Genomic DNA, 15188 nt, shown 5'->3' with positions numbered 1-15188 from the left:
CCCATAATAACATTAAATGTCCAATGTTATTATGCATCATAGATGATGAAAAGCAAAATGATGAGCCACACCATGAAGGTATGGGAAAGAGTTGTTGAAGCAAGGCTAAGGCGAGAGGTTCAGATCAGTGAGCAGCAGTTTGGTTTCATGCCCAGAAAGAGCACCACAGATGCAAGTACAGAGAAGGTCAGAAGGAGCTGCATTGTGTCTTTGTGGATCTAGAGAAGGCAGATGATAGGGTGCCAAGAGAGGAACTGTGGTACTGTATGAGGAAGTCAGGTGTAGCTGAAAAGTATGTTAGGGTGGTGCAGGACATGTATGAGGATAGTGAGACAGTGGTGAGGTGTGCAGTTGGAGTGACAAATGGTTTCAAGGTGAAGGTCGGGTTACATCAGGGATCAGTTTGAGCCCCTTCTTGTTTGCAATGGTGATGGACAGGTTCACAGATGAGGTCAGGCAGGAGGCTCCATGGACCATGATGCTTGCAGATGACATTGTAATCTGTGGTGAGAGTACAGAGCAGGTGGAAGAGAATCTGGAGAGGTGGTGGTTTGCACTGGAGAGGAGAGGAATGAAGGTCAGTAGAGACAAGACGGAATACATGTGTGTGAATGAGAGGGAGGCAGGTGGAAAGATGAAGATGGAAGGAGTAGAGGTCGTAAAGGTGGATGACTTCAAATATCTTGGGTCAACCATCTAGAGCAATGGACAGTGTAGAAAAGAGGTGAAGAAGAGGGTGCAGGCAGGATGGAGTGGGTGGAGATGGGTGTCAGGGCTGATGTGTGACAGAAGGATAGCAGCAAGAGTGAAAGGGAAGGTCTACAAGACAGCAGTGCGTCCTGCTATGATGTACGGTTTGGAGACTGTGGCTCTGTCTAAAAGACAGGAGGCTGAGCTGGAGGTGGCGGAGATGAAGATGCTGAGATTTTCGTTGGGAGTGACGAGGATGGACAAGATTAGAAATGAGCAGATCAGAGGGACAGTGAAGGTGGAGCAGTTTGGAGATAAAGCCAGAGAGGCCAGGTTGAGATGGTTTGGACATGTGTTGAGGAGGAATAGTGGATATATTGGGCAAAGAATGTTGGAGATGTAGCTGCCGGGTAGAAGGAGAAGAGGTAGACCTCAGAGGAGGTTTATGGATGTAGTGAAGGTGGACATGGAGATGGTTGGTATGAAAGTAGAGGAGGCAGTGGATAGGGCAAGATGGAGGCAGATGATCCGCTGTGGCGACTCCTAAAGGGAGCAGCCGAAAGAAGAAGAAGATGATGAAAAGCAAAAGTTCTTTGCTACTTTCCACTGAGAAACATTATTCTTGACATGTTGCACTATTTAATCTTGCGGTCTTTCACAGAGTGGTGAACCTCTCCTCATATTTACTTATGAAAGACTCCACCTCTCTAGGATGCTTTTTCATACCCATTTATGTTACTGACCTGTTGCCATTCAATCACCAGGTGTTTTGTTAGCATTACACAGATTTACCAACTATTTGTTCTACCGTGCCAACTGTTTTGGAACCTGTTGTTGACATAAAATGTTTCAGTTTCAACATTTGATATATTGTCTTTGTACTATTTTCAGTTAAATATACGATTACACACACACACACACACACACACACATACACACACACACACACACACACATATATGTGTACACATATGTAGCCCATCTGTTGTCATACACAGTTTGTAAGCCAGTGGTTCTGAACCTGGTTTTCATATGACACCTACACATAGAAATGATATTGAATTAAAAATGACATTCCTGTGACCCGTAACTGTGACCGCCTCTGTTTCAACTGTTCCATGTGCTGCATAGATTTTTATTTTTATTTGCAGGCTAGCTGGATGTGATCTCACCAAGAACTCCTGTGAAGCTCTCTGCTCTGCTTTACAATCAGTAAACTCTGCCCTGAGAGATCTGGATCTCAGTAACAATGACCTGCAGGATTCAGGAGTGGAGCTGCTCTCTGCTGCACTGAAAACTTCACACTGTAAACTGGAGATACTCAGGTAAGCATTTGTTAACACAATCCTGCATGAGAAGGAAAAACTTCGGCTCTTACTTCAGCCATCCCAGAAATCTAAAAATATATAAATGAATGAGTTGTTTGTTATGTAAGCTACACAATGCGTTTTTCTCATATTCCATTCAGAAATGATTTTTATGAGTGTATTGTAACATCTGGTGCAGCTTCTGTTGTTTTGTAGACAAGTTATCTGTAATGTTGGGGGAAAAAAACTGGTAAACATCTCGGACTGCAGGATTCAGGAGTCGTGCTGCATACAACCTTATTGGAACGAGCACATAGTGCTCTACTGACCTGACCTTTGGCTTCATTCTGACATTTCTGCCAATCCACAGTGCTTCAGAGATCAAATACTAAATGTTGTTATATCTATTTACCTAAAGATTTCAGTAAACAGTCCTGTGTTGTGGGAAAGGCTGAAGTTGGTTACTCCTATTTTTGCTGCGTTACAGTGCTCTCAACTTTTTTTTGCCTGCAGACCTCCACCATGGGCAACTGTCTCCGCAAGGTCAGCTGGAGTGTGTCTGAGTCAGATACAAATTTATGAGATTCCGGCATCCATGCTTTCCGTTTCCTGTTGGCTTGCAATGTGATCCAGGGCTCACTGGAAAGGGCACATCATGCTCTTCCGTGGCCTTTGGAATTTGGCTTTTAAAGTTGCTTGTTACAAAGCATTCCCTTCTCTTGTGGTTTTATTCATGTACCATCAGCAATTAATTATTTATATTTTTGTCTGATGTGTTTATTGTGCATTCTACACTCATTTTACAGTTGTGTATCTGCACTCTGTGTATTCCTGTGTAATGTGCTGCTGTTGTGTGTTACACTATGGGGTATCTCACTGGTAAGAACAGTAAGAGCAGGAGCACCTCTTTCTACTTTATTAGAGACTCTAACCTTGAAGCTTTATGTTTCTGGTGTTCAGCTAGAGATCAGAGCCCATCTGTTGTCATACACAGTTTGTAAGCCAGCGGTCTTGAACCTTGTTTTCATGGAATAGCTACACACAAAAATCTACATAAGCTAATGAATTAACAATGTCTTTCTTGTCACACTTAACAGTGGCTGCTCATTTTTCAACTGTTCCATGTGCTGCATTGATTTTTATTTTTATTTGCAGACTAGCTGGATGTCATCTCACCAAGAACTCTTGTGAAGCTCTCTGCTCTGCTTTACAATCAGTAAACTCTGCCCTGAGAGATCTGGATCTCAGTAACAATGACCTGCAGGATTCAGGAGTGGAGCTGCTCTCTGCTGCACTGAAGACTTCACACTGTAAACTGGAGATACTCAGGTAAGCATTTGTTCGCACATACTTTAGCCATCCCAAAATCTAAACACACACACACACACACACACACATACACACACACACACACACACACATATATGTGTACACATATGTAGCCCATCTGTTGTCATACACAGTTTGTAAGCCAGTGGTTCTGAACCTGGTTTTCATATGACACCTACACATAGAAATGATATTGAATTAAAAATGACATTCCTGTGACCCGTAACTGTGACCGCCTCTGTTTCAACTGTTCCATGTGCTGCATAGATTTTTATTTTTATTTGCAGGCTAGCTGGATGTGATCTCACCAAGAACTCCTGTGAAGCTCTCTGCTCTGCTTTACAATCAGTAAACTCTGCCCTGAGAGATCTGGATCTCAGTAACAATGACCTGCAGGATTCAGGAGTGGAGCTGCTCTCTGCTGCACTGAAAACTTCACACTGTAAACTGGAGATACTCAGGTAAGCATTTGTTAACACAATCCTGCATGAGAAGGAAAAACTTCGGCTCTTACTTCAGCCATCCCAGAAATCTAAAAATATATAAATGAATGAGTTGTTTGTTATGTAAGCTACACAATGCGTTTTTCTCATATTCCATTCAGAAATGATTTTTATGAGTGTATTGTAACATCTGGTGCAGCTTCTGTTGTTTTGTAGACAAGTTATCTGTAATGTTGGGGGAAAAAAACTGGTAAACATCTCGGACTGCAGGATTCAGGAGTCGTGCTGCATACAACCTTATTGGAACGAGCACATAGTGCTCTACTGACCTGACCTTTGGCTTCATTCTGACATTTCTGCCAATCCACAGTGCTTCAGAGATCAAATACTAAATGTTGTTATATCTATTTACCTAAAGATTTCAGTAAACAGTCCTGTGTTGTGGGAAAGGCTGAAGTTGGTTACTCCTATTTTTGCTGCGTTACAGTGCTCTCAACTTTTTTTTGCCTGCAGACCTCCACCATGGGCAACTGTCTCCGCAAGGTCAGCTGGAGTGTGTCTGAGTCAGATACAAATTTATGAGATTCCGGCATCCATGCTTTCCGTTTCCTGTTGGCTTGCAATGTGATCCAGGGCTCACTGGAAAGGGCACATCATGCTCTTCCGTGGCCTTTGGAATTTGGCTTTTAAAGTTGCTTGTTACAAAGCATTCCCTTCTCTTGTGGTTTTATTCATGTACCATCAGCAATTAATTATTTATATTTTTGTCTGATGTGTTTATTGTGCATTCTACACTCATTTTACAGTTGTGTATCTGCACTCTGTGTATTCCTGTGTAATGTGCTGCTGTTGTGTGTTACACTATGGGGTATCTCACTGGTAAGAACAGTAAGAGCAGGAGCACCTCTTTCTACTTTATTAGAGACTCTAACCTTGAAGCTTTATGTTTCTGGTGTTCAGCTAGAGATCAGAGCCCATCTGTTGTCATACACAGTTTGTAAGCCAGCGGTCTTGAACCTTGTTTTCATGGAATAGCTACACACAAAAATCTACATAAGCTAATGAATTAACAATGTCTTTCTTGTCACACTTAACAGTGGCTGCTCATTTTTCAACTGTTCCATGTGCTGCATTGATTTTTATTTTTATTTGCAGACTAGCTGGATGTCATCTCACCAAGAACTCTTGTGAAGCTCTCTGCTCTGCTTTACAATCAGTAAACTCTGCCCTGAGAGATCTGGATCTCAGTAACAATGACCTGCAGGATTCAGGAGTGGAGCTGCTCTCTGCTGCACTGAAGACTTCACACTGTAAACTGGAGATACTCAGGTAAGCATTTGTTCGCACATACTTTAGCCATCCCAAAATCTAAAAACTACATAACACTTAATTGTATTCCCTTCAGAAATTCGTTTTTGAGTGTATTGTAAAATCTGTTGTGGGTTCTTTCCCATGACTGAGGTGTCCTTGAGCAAGACACCTAACCCCCAGCTGCTCCCCGGGCGCTGTGGATTGGGTTGTCTACTGCACCCGGCAAGTGTGCTCACTGCCCCCTAGTGTGCTTGTTCACTAGTGTGTTTGTGGTGTTTCACTGCAAGGATGGGTTAAATGCAGAGGTGAGGTTTCCCTAAGATTTAATCTTAATAAATTCATTCATACAACCCGGTTTAATTAAGCAAGAGGGCCTCCAGCAAAGCAAACAGGGTTCTCTCTGTGTGGAGTTTGCATGTTCTCCCTGTGTCTGCGTGGGTTTCCTCCCACAGTCCAAAGACATACAGTTGGGTCAACTGGACATGCTAGATCGCCCCTAGGTGTGAATGTGTCTGTCTGTCTGCCTTGCAATGGACTGGCAACATGTCCAGGGGGCATCCCTTAATAATTTTGGTTTTGTGTAAATTCCATCTGTCTCTCATTTTCCTGTCTGCAGATTGTCTGGTTGTATGGTCACAGATCAAGGCTGTATTTCTCTGGCTTCAGCTCTGAAGTCAAACCCCTCCCACCTGAGAGAGCTTGATCTGACCTATAATCACCCAGGAGAGTCTGGAGTGAAGCTGCTCTCTGATCTACTAGAAGATCTACACTGCACACTAGATACACTTAGGTACTTAGGATGTGTGTATGTGTCAATGTCTTTATGTCAAAAGTAGCATAATTACCTGCTCCACCTGTATCTGTGGCTCACTGACTGTCTATGTCTCAAAACATTTCTTTTGCCCCATTCAATTATATAGTTTTATACTGTTTAAAATTACTTGTCATTCATTTGGATTTGCCAGAATGATGGTTTTGAATATCAGTTACTTTAAAATACAGCACTAAAATCACTTTGTTTTTATATATTTGGGGCTATTTATTTATAAACATTGTACAGTGTGTTTCAAACTGCTCTAACATGTGGTTGGTTAGTGTAGTGGGTAACACCTCTGCCGTCTACCCACCTGGGTAAAACACCCTACACTATACAAATAAGAGTCCATGGGCAAGACTCCTAACACTGCCTTGGCCTACCTGTGTAAAAAAAATGATCAAACTGTAAGTCGCTCTGGATAAGAGCGTCAGCCAAATGCCGTAAATGTAAACATGTAAAATATTAACTGCTTCGTTTTCCTTCCATCTTAAAGGTACATCAGAAAGGGAAACACTGTGTCCTACTCTTTAAACCAAAAAACATGCAGCCAGACACTACCTTAGCACTGCCGTAGGAAGCATGGTAGTGTACATGCCCATCAACATCAGTCAGTGAATAATTCAGTTTGCTTCTAACGATTCTATTCTATTCTTGCCACCACATGCACTCAACACACTGAGCCTTCTCCCCTTTGTCTGTTCAGAGCCTCTCAAGCTCTGTCGAGTTGGCTGGGGAGCACTGATGTACTGCTGTTTTCAGGGCTCTGCTGAAATGTTCAATCAATGTTATAATCCAGGCTCTGGCAGAGCCGCTTACAGGCATTCACAGATCTGTGCTAAAGCCATTTATTTGTTATTCTTATTAAGCTGAATGTGTGTATTTAGGTCACTAAACTGTTCCTAAACAGTGAAATCCCTGAAGGGTTGAGTCCAAAAGGTGCCACGATTCAAACGTCTACAATATTAAATATCTCATTCTTTGTTTATGTATTTTTTTCATTTTCATTATTTTATCTTTGTCTTAAACATGATGTTGTAGTCACTGAACGGCTATATCTTCTTTGGTATTGTTGAGTTAAGTTTATTTTTTTATCAGTTAAAAACGCATTATGATAACTCTATGATAACAATAACAAGTACTACCAGCTCAATTTGTTTAACTGTGCTGACCAGTTAGAGAGAGACAGAGAAAATGAATAGAAGAGAGCGGGGAAATAAAGGAACGGCAAAACTGGTTATAGGAGGAGGAAACTTCTCTCTGAGTGTCTGAACCTCTACATGGTTTTGAAATAATGCATTAATGTATGTTCCTTTCTTCTTTAGGATGGATTGTGGAGGGGAAATCAGGATCAAGCCAGGTCTGAAGAAATGTAAGTTCACTCTTTTCAGAGTAAAACACACATGCACACACACACACACACACACACACACACACACACACACACACACACACACACACACGGTTATACATGCATTACAAGTTCTAACTAACACTGATACCCTGGTGTAGTGAGGGTTTGAATGTGTTTGCATATGCAAACTTGACAACACCTGCAAGAGAAGTGCACCCTGATCTAAGAACAGTCAATCGCATCGTGTTGTTTGGTTTGTGTAGTCTTATTAATATAGTTCATACTGTATAAAATATCTAATAAAACTAAATGAGTAGTTCATAGAATCGCTTGCTAGAATAATCATACTCACTTGCTGAAACATGACAAATTAAGTAAAAAGAATTCATTAAAGACCAGAAATCTGAGGCTCAGCCAAACGAGTTAAAAAGTTAGACTTGAGAAAACAAAACTTCAAACGGAGAGAAACCGAAGACAGAAGACCATTATAATCATAATAAACTGGCCTAAAAGGTAAAAAACCTGGGAAAAAATATATCTGGACCAGTGAAACCAATCGGCGGAATCCAGACGCGAGCAGATAAAATGAATAATACTGGGCTTGATAAATCAAAGCCAAAACGTGGTCGAGGAACAGGCAAGGGTCAGAACCAGAAAACGCAGAAGGACCACCGAAGTGATCATAACACCAGGCGAACAACTCCAGAAAGGCAGAAGTCGTGGTCGGAAAATCAGGCAGAAAGGCTTCAAAACCCAGACCAATGATCCGAAGGTTCCAGAGAGATGAGCAAAAAGGCAGAGAAGATGACGAGGCAGAGGTCGGGAGTCAGAATAAGGCAGTCAGTAAAAATGCTCAGTAAGTTCTAGGCGAAGCAATACCTCACTCTGACTCAAGCCTCACACTGGCTCTGACTCACTCTGACTCAAGCCTCACACTGGCTCTGACTCAAGCCTCACACTGGCTCTGACTCACTCTGACTCAAGCCTCACACTGACTCTTGACTCGCTCTGACTCAAGCCTCACACTGGCTCTGAATCAAGCCTCACACTGGCTGTGACTCGCTCTGATTCGAGCCTCAAACAGACTCTGACTCACTCTGACTCAAGCCTCATATTGGCTCTGACTCGCTCTGACTCAAGCCTCAAACAGAATCTGACTCACTCTGGCTCTGACTCGCTCTGACACAAGCCTCACACTGGCTATGACTTGCTCTGACTCAAGCTTCAAACAGACTCTGACTCGCTCTGACTCAAGCCTCACACTGACCCTGGTGGGGGATTGAACCCCAGTCTACAGCGTAGAAGGCAGAAGTGTTACCCACTACACTAACCAACCACAGAAGCAGATCAGTGGCTAATTGTTCCCTCTTCAGTTCTAAAATGCCCTTTGTCTGTCTCTGCTCTCGTGGAAAACCAAACAAAAACCCGTATGCACTGGTTCAGCTCCGTCACGGCCCACTTATCCTAGTAAGTATGTAGCGAGTGCTTAATGCAGCTTGTTTACATCACTGTCTCTCCTACAGAAGATGTGTTGTGTTGCTGTAGCTCCACTGTAGTTACGTTTCAATCTTCTCATGAAATCAAATTAATAAAATAAACTGAGCCTGTTTTCTGCTTATGTCCTACCAAATCTCTTAATTCTTAATTCCCTCAGTTTTTGTTTTACCGCATGACCGTTTGACTACTTGACTAAATGAATGTTTTGATGAGTTTCTACGTGAAAATGAGTTAACACATCCTCTAAAAGAATGTCCACATTTTGCTGTAGAGTTTATTCGTACAGCTACTGTTTATTTACTCCGTTTAAAATACTGAGAAAGACATAAAATATTATTTTAAAATATTTTAAAGTATACATATTTTCCACTAATCCAAGCTAAGCAAATAATTGGCAGCTGTCTTCTCTGCAGAGAGAGAGAGAACAGTATTGTCTGTAGCAGGACATTCGAGAGGAGATGGTTGGAAGAGAGAGCTGATGTGGAGACTTTAAGACGGGCTTTATTTGGTTCCTTTTCTTACGAGCAGCGTTTTCACTCTTCTCTTGCTTATTCGTGATTGATTTTACAAGACATGGCAACCAGCAAAGATGTTTCCTGTACGTTTAGTTGAGGCACAGATCTTCCTGTTAAATAAACAGTAAAGGTTAAGCAGGTTAGGGGAGGGCACCCCAAAACAGTCCTGCAGTGACCTGAGCTGAGCTCTCGGTGTTCACACGCCCACTGAACGTCCCTGTGCTACGGCCTTATTTACAGATCGTTTCCTACAGCTTTGTACAAACGCTTTTCAGCTCATCTGCGAAATGCCCACCAACTAATGTGCTGAGATGTGTAGCGCTGTTGTCGGAACATCGTATCTCCAAACCTCGTATCTCCAAAACGGAAACGTCACAGGAGAGGGAAAAACATGCCTTACTTTTAATGGAAGTCAATGGAACCAGAATTCTTTTCTGTGTAATTCTGGGCTGTTTCTTGTGGCCCATTCATCATGAAAGTTTGACACAGTGTAAAGCAAAAAATTATCATGTAAAAAACTGGAAAAGGACATAAATGGACATACAAGGTTTCGTTCCGACATCAGCGATATGCAAATTATTACTTGTTATTTGGGGGCTTAGTAAATCAGAGTCTTACAGTTTTCTCTTCCTGCTTTCCATGTTGTGTCCTCTAATTTGTGTGTGTGTGTGTGTGCGCGTGTGTGCGCGTGTGCGTGTGTGCGTGTGTGTGTGTGTATGTGTGTGTGCGTGTGCGTGTGCGTGCGCGTGTGTGTGTGCAGATCCCTGTGATCTCACTCTGGACCCAGACACAGCACACGCACACCTCTCTCTGTCTGAGGGGAACAGAAGGGTGGAGAACGTTGGAGAGGAGCAGCCGTATCCAGACCATCCGGGCCGATTTGAACACCAGCCACAGGTTCTGTGTAGAGAGAGCCTGACTGGACGGTGTTACTGGGAGGCGGAGTGGACGGGGCAGGGGGCTGTTATATCAGTGTTGTACAGGGGGATCCAAAGGAAAGGAGACGGTCTGTTTGGAACTAATGAGGAATCCTGGAGCCTGAACTGCTGTAATAACAGTTACTCTGTCTGTCACAATAACACGAGGACTGTCGTGCCTGACCCGCCCTCCAGCTCCACTGCAGTAGGGGTGTATGTGGACTGGCCGGCTGGCGCTCTGTCCTTCTACAGCGTCTCGCTGGACACACAGACACTGACCCATTTATACACATTCAACACTAAATTCACTGAGCCGCTCTGTGCTGGACTCTGGGTTGGTGAACACTCCTCAGTACGTTTACGTGGCATAGAATAGAGTCTGTAGAGTTTACTGTGAGATACTGCAGAGCTCTCCCTCTCTCTCTCTCTCACTCACTCACTCACTCACTCACTCACTCTGTCTCTGTCTCTCTCTCTCTCTCTCTCTCTCTCTCTCTCTCTCTCTCTCTCTCTCTCTCTCTCCCTCTCACTCACTCTCTCTGTCTCTCTCCCTCTCTCTCTCTCTGTCTCTCTCTCTCTCTCTCTCTCTCTGTCTCTCTCTCTCTCTCTCTCTCTGTCTCTCTCTCTCTCTCTCTCCCTCTCACTCACTCTCTCTGTCTCTCTCCCTCTCTCTCTCTCTGTCTCTCTCTCTCCCTCTCACTCTGTCTCTCTCTCTCTCTCTCTCTCTCTCTCTCTCTCTCACTCACTCACTCACTCACTCACTCACTCACTCACTCACTCTGTCTCTCTCTCTCTCTCTCTCTCTCTCACTCACTCACTCACTCACTCACTCTGTCTCTCTCTCTCCCTCTCTCTCACTCTCTTTCACTCTCTCTCACTCACTCACTCACTCACTCACTCACTCACTCACTCACTCACTCTGTCTCTCTCTCTCTCTCTCTCTCTGTCTCTCTCTCTCCCTCTGTCTCTCACTCTCTCTCTCTCTCTCTCTCTCTCTCTCTCTCTCTCTCCCTCCCTCCCTCTCTCTCTCTCTCTCTCTCTCTCTCTCTCTCTCTCACTCACTCACTCACTCACTCACTCACTCACTCTCTCCCTCTGTCTCTCTCTCTCTCTCTCTCTCTCTCTCTCTCTCTCTCTCTCTCTCTCACTCTCTGTCTCTCTCTGTCTCTCTCACTCTCTCCCTCCCTCTGTCTCTCTCTCTCTCTCCCTCTGTCTCTCTCTCTCTCTCTCTCTCTCTCTCTCTCTCTCTCTCTCTCTCTCTCTCTCTCTTTTAGCACAAAACTGCAGTGACAGCGATGAATCTGCATGTTTGCTGATTGTGCTGTGCAGGGGAAGCTACAGTGTCCTCATACAGCACCCCAATCTAAATAAAACCCAAGGAGTGCGTCTCGGTCCATCGAGTGCGTCCCATCGCCCGCGCCAGACTGTTTGTTCAACAGATTACCTTACCGATATAAGTCTTCAAAGAAGGCTTCAGACGCTCGGCTCAGGTGGAGAAAAAGGCTTTGATATTTATTACAGGCTCTGGCAAAGTGCATTTAACCCGGGCATCGGTTCTGGACCCAAATGCCAACACAGTTCCGTGTTTTTATACACTTTCCAGAGACGAGCTAATCCCCACTTTCTTGATGTGTCATAACTTGTTTTGCCCATCGTTAAACCAAAGATTTATCACTTTTTTTGGACCCAATCAAATTCGACCCATTAAATAAGTCTAGTTGTCCTTTTTTTATCTACTCATTAAAAAGGGCAGCTGCATCTTTGGTGCCCAGCACCTCCCTTGGTGCTTATCAGACACCTGTTATACACCAGCCCAAGGTTCAAAGGTTCAAAGGGTTCACCTGAAGCCTCTGCTGCTTAGAAAAGTCCTGGTACTTTCCAACAAAGTCTCAGAGGCTTTGCTGTTTTTTGTATATTTTCCAGTGTCCTCTGTATATGCCTTTTATTAACGAGCACAGTAAATCATCATGTTTAATTATTGATTAATTATGTACTGAATTAAAGCATGCAGGCCTTTAGCCAGTAATTATTTACAGACTGCAAGAGAGCAGTCATTTGGACCTGTGTCTTTTTGAACGGAACAGATGGAGTGGCTGAATTAAATTGAGAATTTAAGCTGAATTCCGGTTTTAAAACACGGATTCCAGGCCTACAGCACACAGTAGTGATTTTCCTGCTCATGCACACCTGATTCAGTTCATCAGATGATTACCAGGTTTGGTGGGAATGGTAATTCACATGGAAATGACCAAACTCTGCTGACCTCAGTTTCACATCCCTTGCGGGCAGTTGTGGGCTGGAGGTTAGGGATCCAGCCTCGTGACCGGAAGGTCACCGGTTCAATCCCCAGACCCGACAGCACATGACTGAGGTGTCCTTGAGCAAGACACCTAACCCCCAACTGCTCCCCGGGCGCTGCGGATTGGGCTGCCCACCGCTCCGGGCAAGTGTGCTCACTGCCCCCTAGTGTGTGTGTGCTCACTAGTGTGTATGTGGTGTTTCACTTCACGGATGGGTTAAATGCGGAGGTGAAATTTCCCCGTTGTGGGACTAATAAGGGTCTCTTAATCTTAATCTTTTTTAAAAAACCAGAGTGTACGTTTTGTAAAAGAGGAACACTGGGGAAATGGTGCCCCCATGTGGCGGAAAGTGCTCAGCTAGACAAGATAAGATGCATTTATTGTCGTTGCACAGTGTTCAACGAAATTGAGCAGCAGTCCAACGGCACTACATACAAAACCATTAGACATGAGACTAAAATATATAAAGTGCAGATTTAAGGGAAAAAAGGATAAAAAAATCTTAAATATAAAGAAAAAGGACCATAAAACTATATATTCTAACAGATGATAGACAACAGACGTGTGAGGTTGCTGTTGGTTATTGCACATTCCTGGATCCTCTTATAGAGTCATCTTTAGAATTACTGCACAGAAAGAAAACAGATTATAGGTTATAGATTATAGATCACACACTTGAGAACAATGAATAATAAATAGGACAGAGGTGGAGTGGAACACTGGACCAGTGTACAGAGTCCTATGAAGTCAGTGCCAGTAAAGAGCTGTAGTGGAGTTCAGTCGGTTCTACTGAGCCCAGTGTTCTATAGGAAGTCCCGGTCAGTGGGTCTGGAAGTGTTCAGTTCCCGCACGGCTCTGGGGTAAAAGCTGTGTTTGAGTCTGTTGGTCCAGGATGGGATGGACCTAAAGCGTTTTCCAGAGGGCAGCAGGTCGAACAGATGATGTCCCGGGTGAAATGTGTCCTTCAGGATGTTGGCTGCCCTGCTGAGGCAGCGGGAGCTGAACAGGTCCTCCATGCAGGGCAGTGGGCAGCTGATGATCTTCTGGGCAGTGTTTATGACCCCCTGCAGTGCTCTCCTCTCTGCCTCTGAGCAGCTGCTGGACCACGTTGAGATGCAGTATGTCAGCACGCTCTCAATGGTGGAGCAGTAGGAGCACACCAGCAGCTCCTCCTGAAGGTTGTTTTTCCTGAGAATTCTCAGGAGGTAGAGCCTCTGCTGCGCCTTCTTGACCACTGCCATGGTGTTGGTGGTCCAGGAGAGATCCTCAGAGATGTGTGTGCCCAGGAATCTGAAGGAAGGGACTCTTTCAACACAGGCCCCATTGCTGTACAGCGGTGTGGGGGCTGCTCCTTTCTACCAGAAGTCTATAAGGAGTTCTTTTGTTTTTGAGGAGTTCAGGGTGACGTTATTTCCTGAACTCAGCCAGTCCCTGGACCTCATCCCTGTAGGCGGTCTCGTCTCCTCTAGTCCAACTACTGTCATTTCATCCGCAAACCTTATTGTGGTGTTGGAGGAGTGGGTGGGGACACAGAGCATAACCTGTACACCTATGACTGCGGATGAGTGGATGAGCTGCTGGAGATCTGAATGAATCCTCTGGAATTAAAAAAAATACAAATTACTCTGCTGTGAATACTGTGCTCAGGTTTTTAGATGAGGCACTAACAGCAGTCAGTTTGACCACAGGGTTTAAGAATCATCTTTGATGGGAATTTGAATGGACCTAAGTGACCAGAGCACTTCTTCCTCAAATGAGATGAAACCAAAAGGAACTTGCTGTAGAAGTAACTTACACTGTGGGGTCACAGGAATGTGAAGGCCTGAAGTGGAGATTGATGCAGGAACATGAAGAGCATTGTGTGTTTATTTATACAGGGAAAATATCGTTGTGAAAACCGAGGGAACACAATGTAAACATAAATGTAAACAATTACCAGAAAACTAATGCATGCAGCAGGTTAGTCAGTCCTCAGTTTGTTTACAATCATTTTTGTACATAATGATGACGTATATCATTCTATATTATGCGTGAATTTAGAGCACGTTGCTGTTTAATCAAAGCTCATTGACCAGAACTGTAACCTGCGCTTCTATGTAGGCCACAGACTGTGAAAGGTCTACAGTAGCACTGCCAGTCCAGCAGAGGGAGCAGGAGGACTGCAGTAGTTGGGGTTTCTAAGATTGTGCAGGACAGGCTTTAAACGAGGCTCATAGAGGCTTATTATTAAGGATCAGGTAAGGAAAAGCTTGGGGATGTGGTGGAGCCCTCACCTCTGCTTAATGTGAGCAGCTCCCCAGTGTGCGGACCCCAGGCGCTGGGGTGGGAGGAAGGCCCAGAGGAGCGTTCATGGGTTCTTGTCCTCTACCTGGAGAACCCCAGGCATAATCAGCTCATGCCTGAAAGCTATTTATACACAGTCTGTGATTTCAGACGATGCTTGCAAAGTCTTGATCATTCTGTGACGACTCTGAGCTTCACTATCCTTCACGCTCACCCTGCGGCCGAAAGTCGGCTTGCCTGACCAGACCAGCGATTTTCACCATTGTCGTGTTTGACTTGGCTCGTGCAATTTGGCTGTTGTGAATGTTGAACCCTGGGGGGGGCTTCACATTTGCTTATCTCAGTCCAGGCAAACTCAGTCCACATCTCAGAGTCAACCTTGTCAAAACCCAAATGCGTGATAAGTCGTGGGCTGGAGGTCAGGGATC

General features: G+C 44.2%; 1 protein-coding gene across 13 annotated transcripts in view; it reads left to right on the top strand.

The window, feature by feature from the left end:
• The window catches only part of LOC108414953 (NACHT, LRR and PYD domains-containing protein 12-like), a 20775-nt gene extending 10076 nt beyond the window's left edge, over positions 1-10699 (top strand). For 2 of the 13 annotated variants that reach the window (XM_037536966.1, XM_037536967.1), the window contains 9 exons: positions 1842-2015; positions 2511-2540; positions 3153-3326; positions 3614-3787; positions 4283-4312; positions 4925-5098; positions 5697-5870; positions 7220-7266; positions 10021-10699. In XM_037536966.1, coding sequence (XP_037392863.1) covers positions 1842-2015; positions 2511-2540; positions 3153-3326; positions 3614-3787; positions 4283-4312; positions 4925-5098; positions 5697-5870; positions 7220-7266; positions 10021-10553 — 1510 coding nt within the window. In that variant the 3' untranslated portion in view covers positions 10554-10699. The remainder of the gene's footprint in view (positions 1-1841; positions 2016-2510; positions 2541-3152; positions 3327-3613; positions 3788-4282; positions 4313-4924; positions 5099-5696; positions 5871-7219; positions 7267-10020) is intronic. The other 11 variants (XM_037536968.1, XM_037536969.1, XM_037536971.1 and 8 more) reach the window with 11 other exon arrangements.
• The last annotated feature ends 4489 nt before the right edge of the window (positions 10700-15188 follow it).

This window comes from Pygocentrus nattereri, chromosome 3 (genome assembly GCF_015220715.1).
Source record: "Pygocentrus nattereri isolate fPygNat1 chromosome 3, fPygNat1.pri, whole genome shotgun sequence".
Classification (NCBI taxonomy): domain Eukaryota; kingdom Metazoa; phylum Chordata; class Actinopteri; order Characiformes; family Serrasalmidae; genus Pygocentrus; species Pygocentrus nattereri.
The sequence above is the reverse complement of the archived record's forward strand: the minus strand, read 5'-3'. Positions and strand labels throughout refer to the sequence as shown.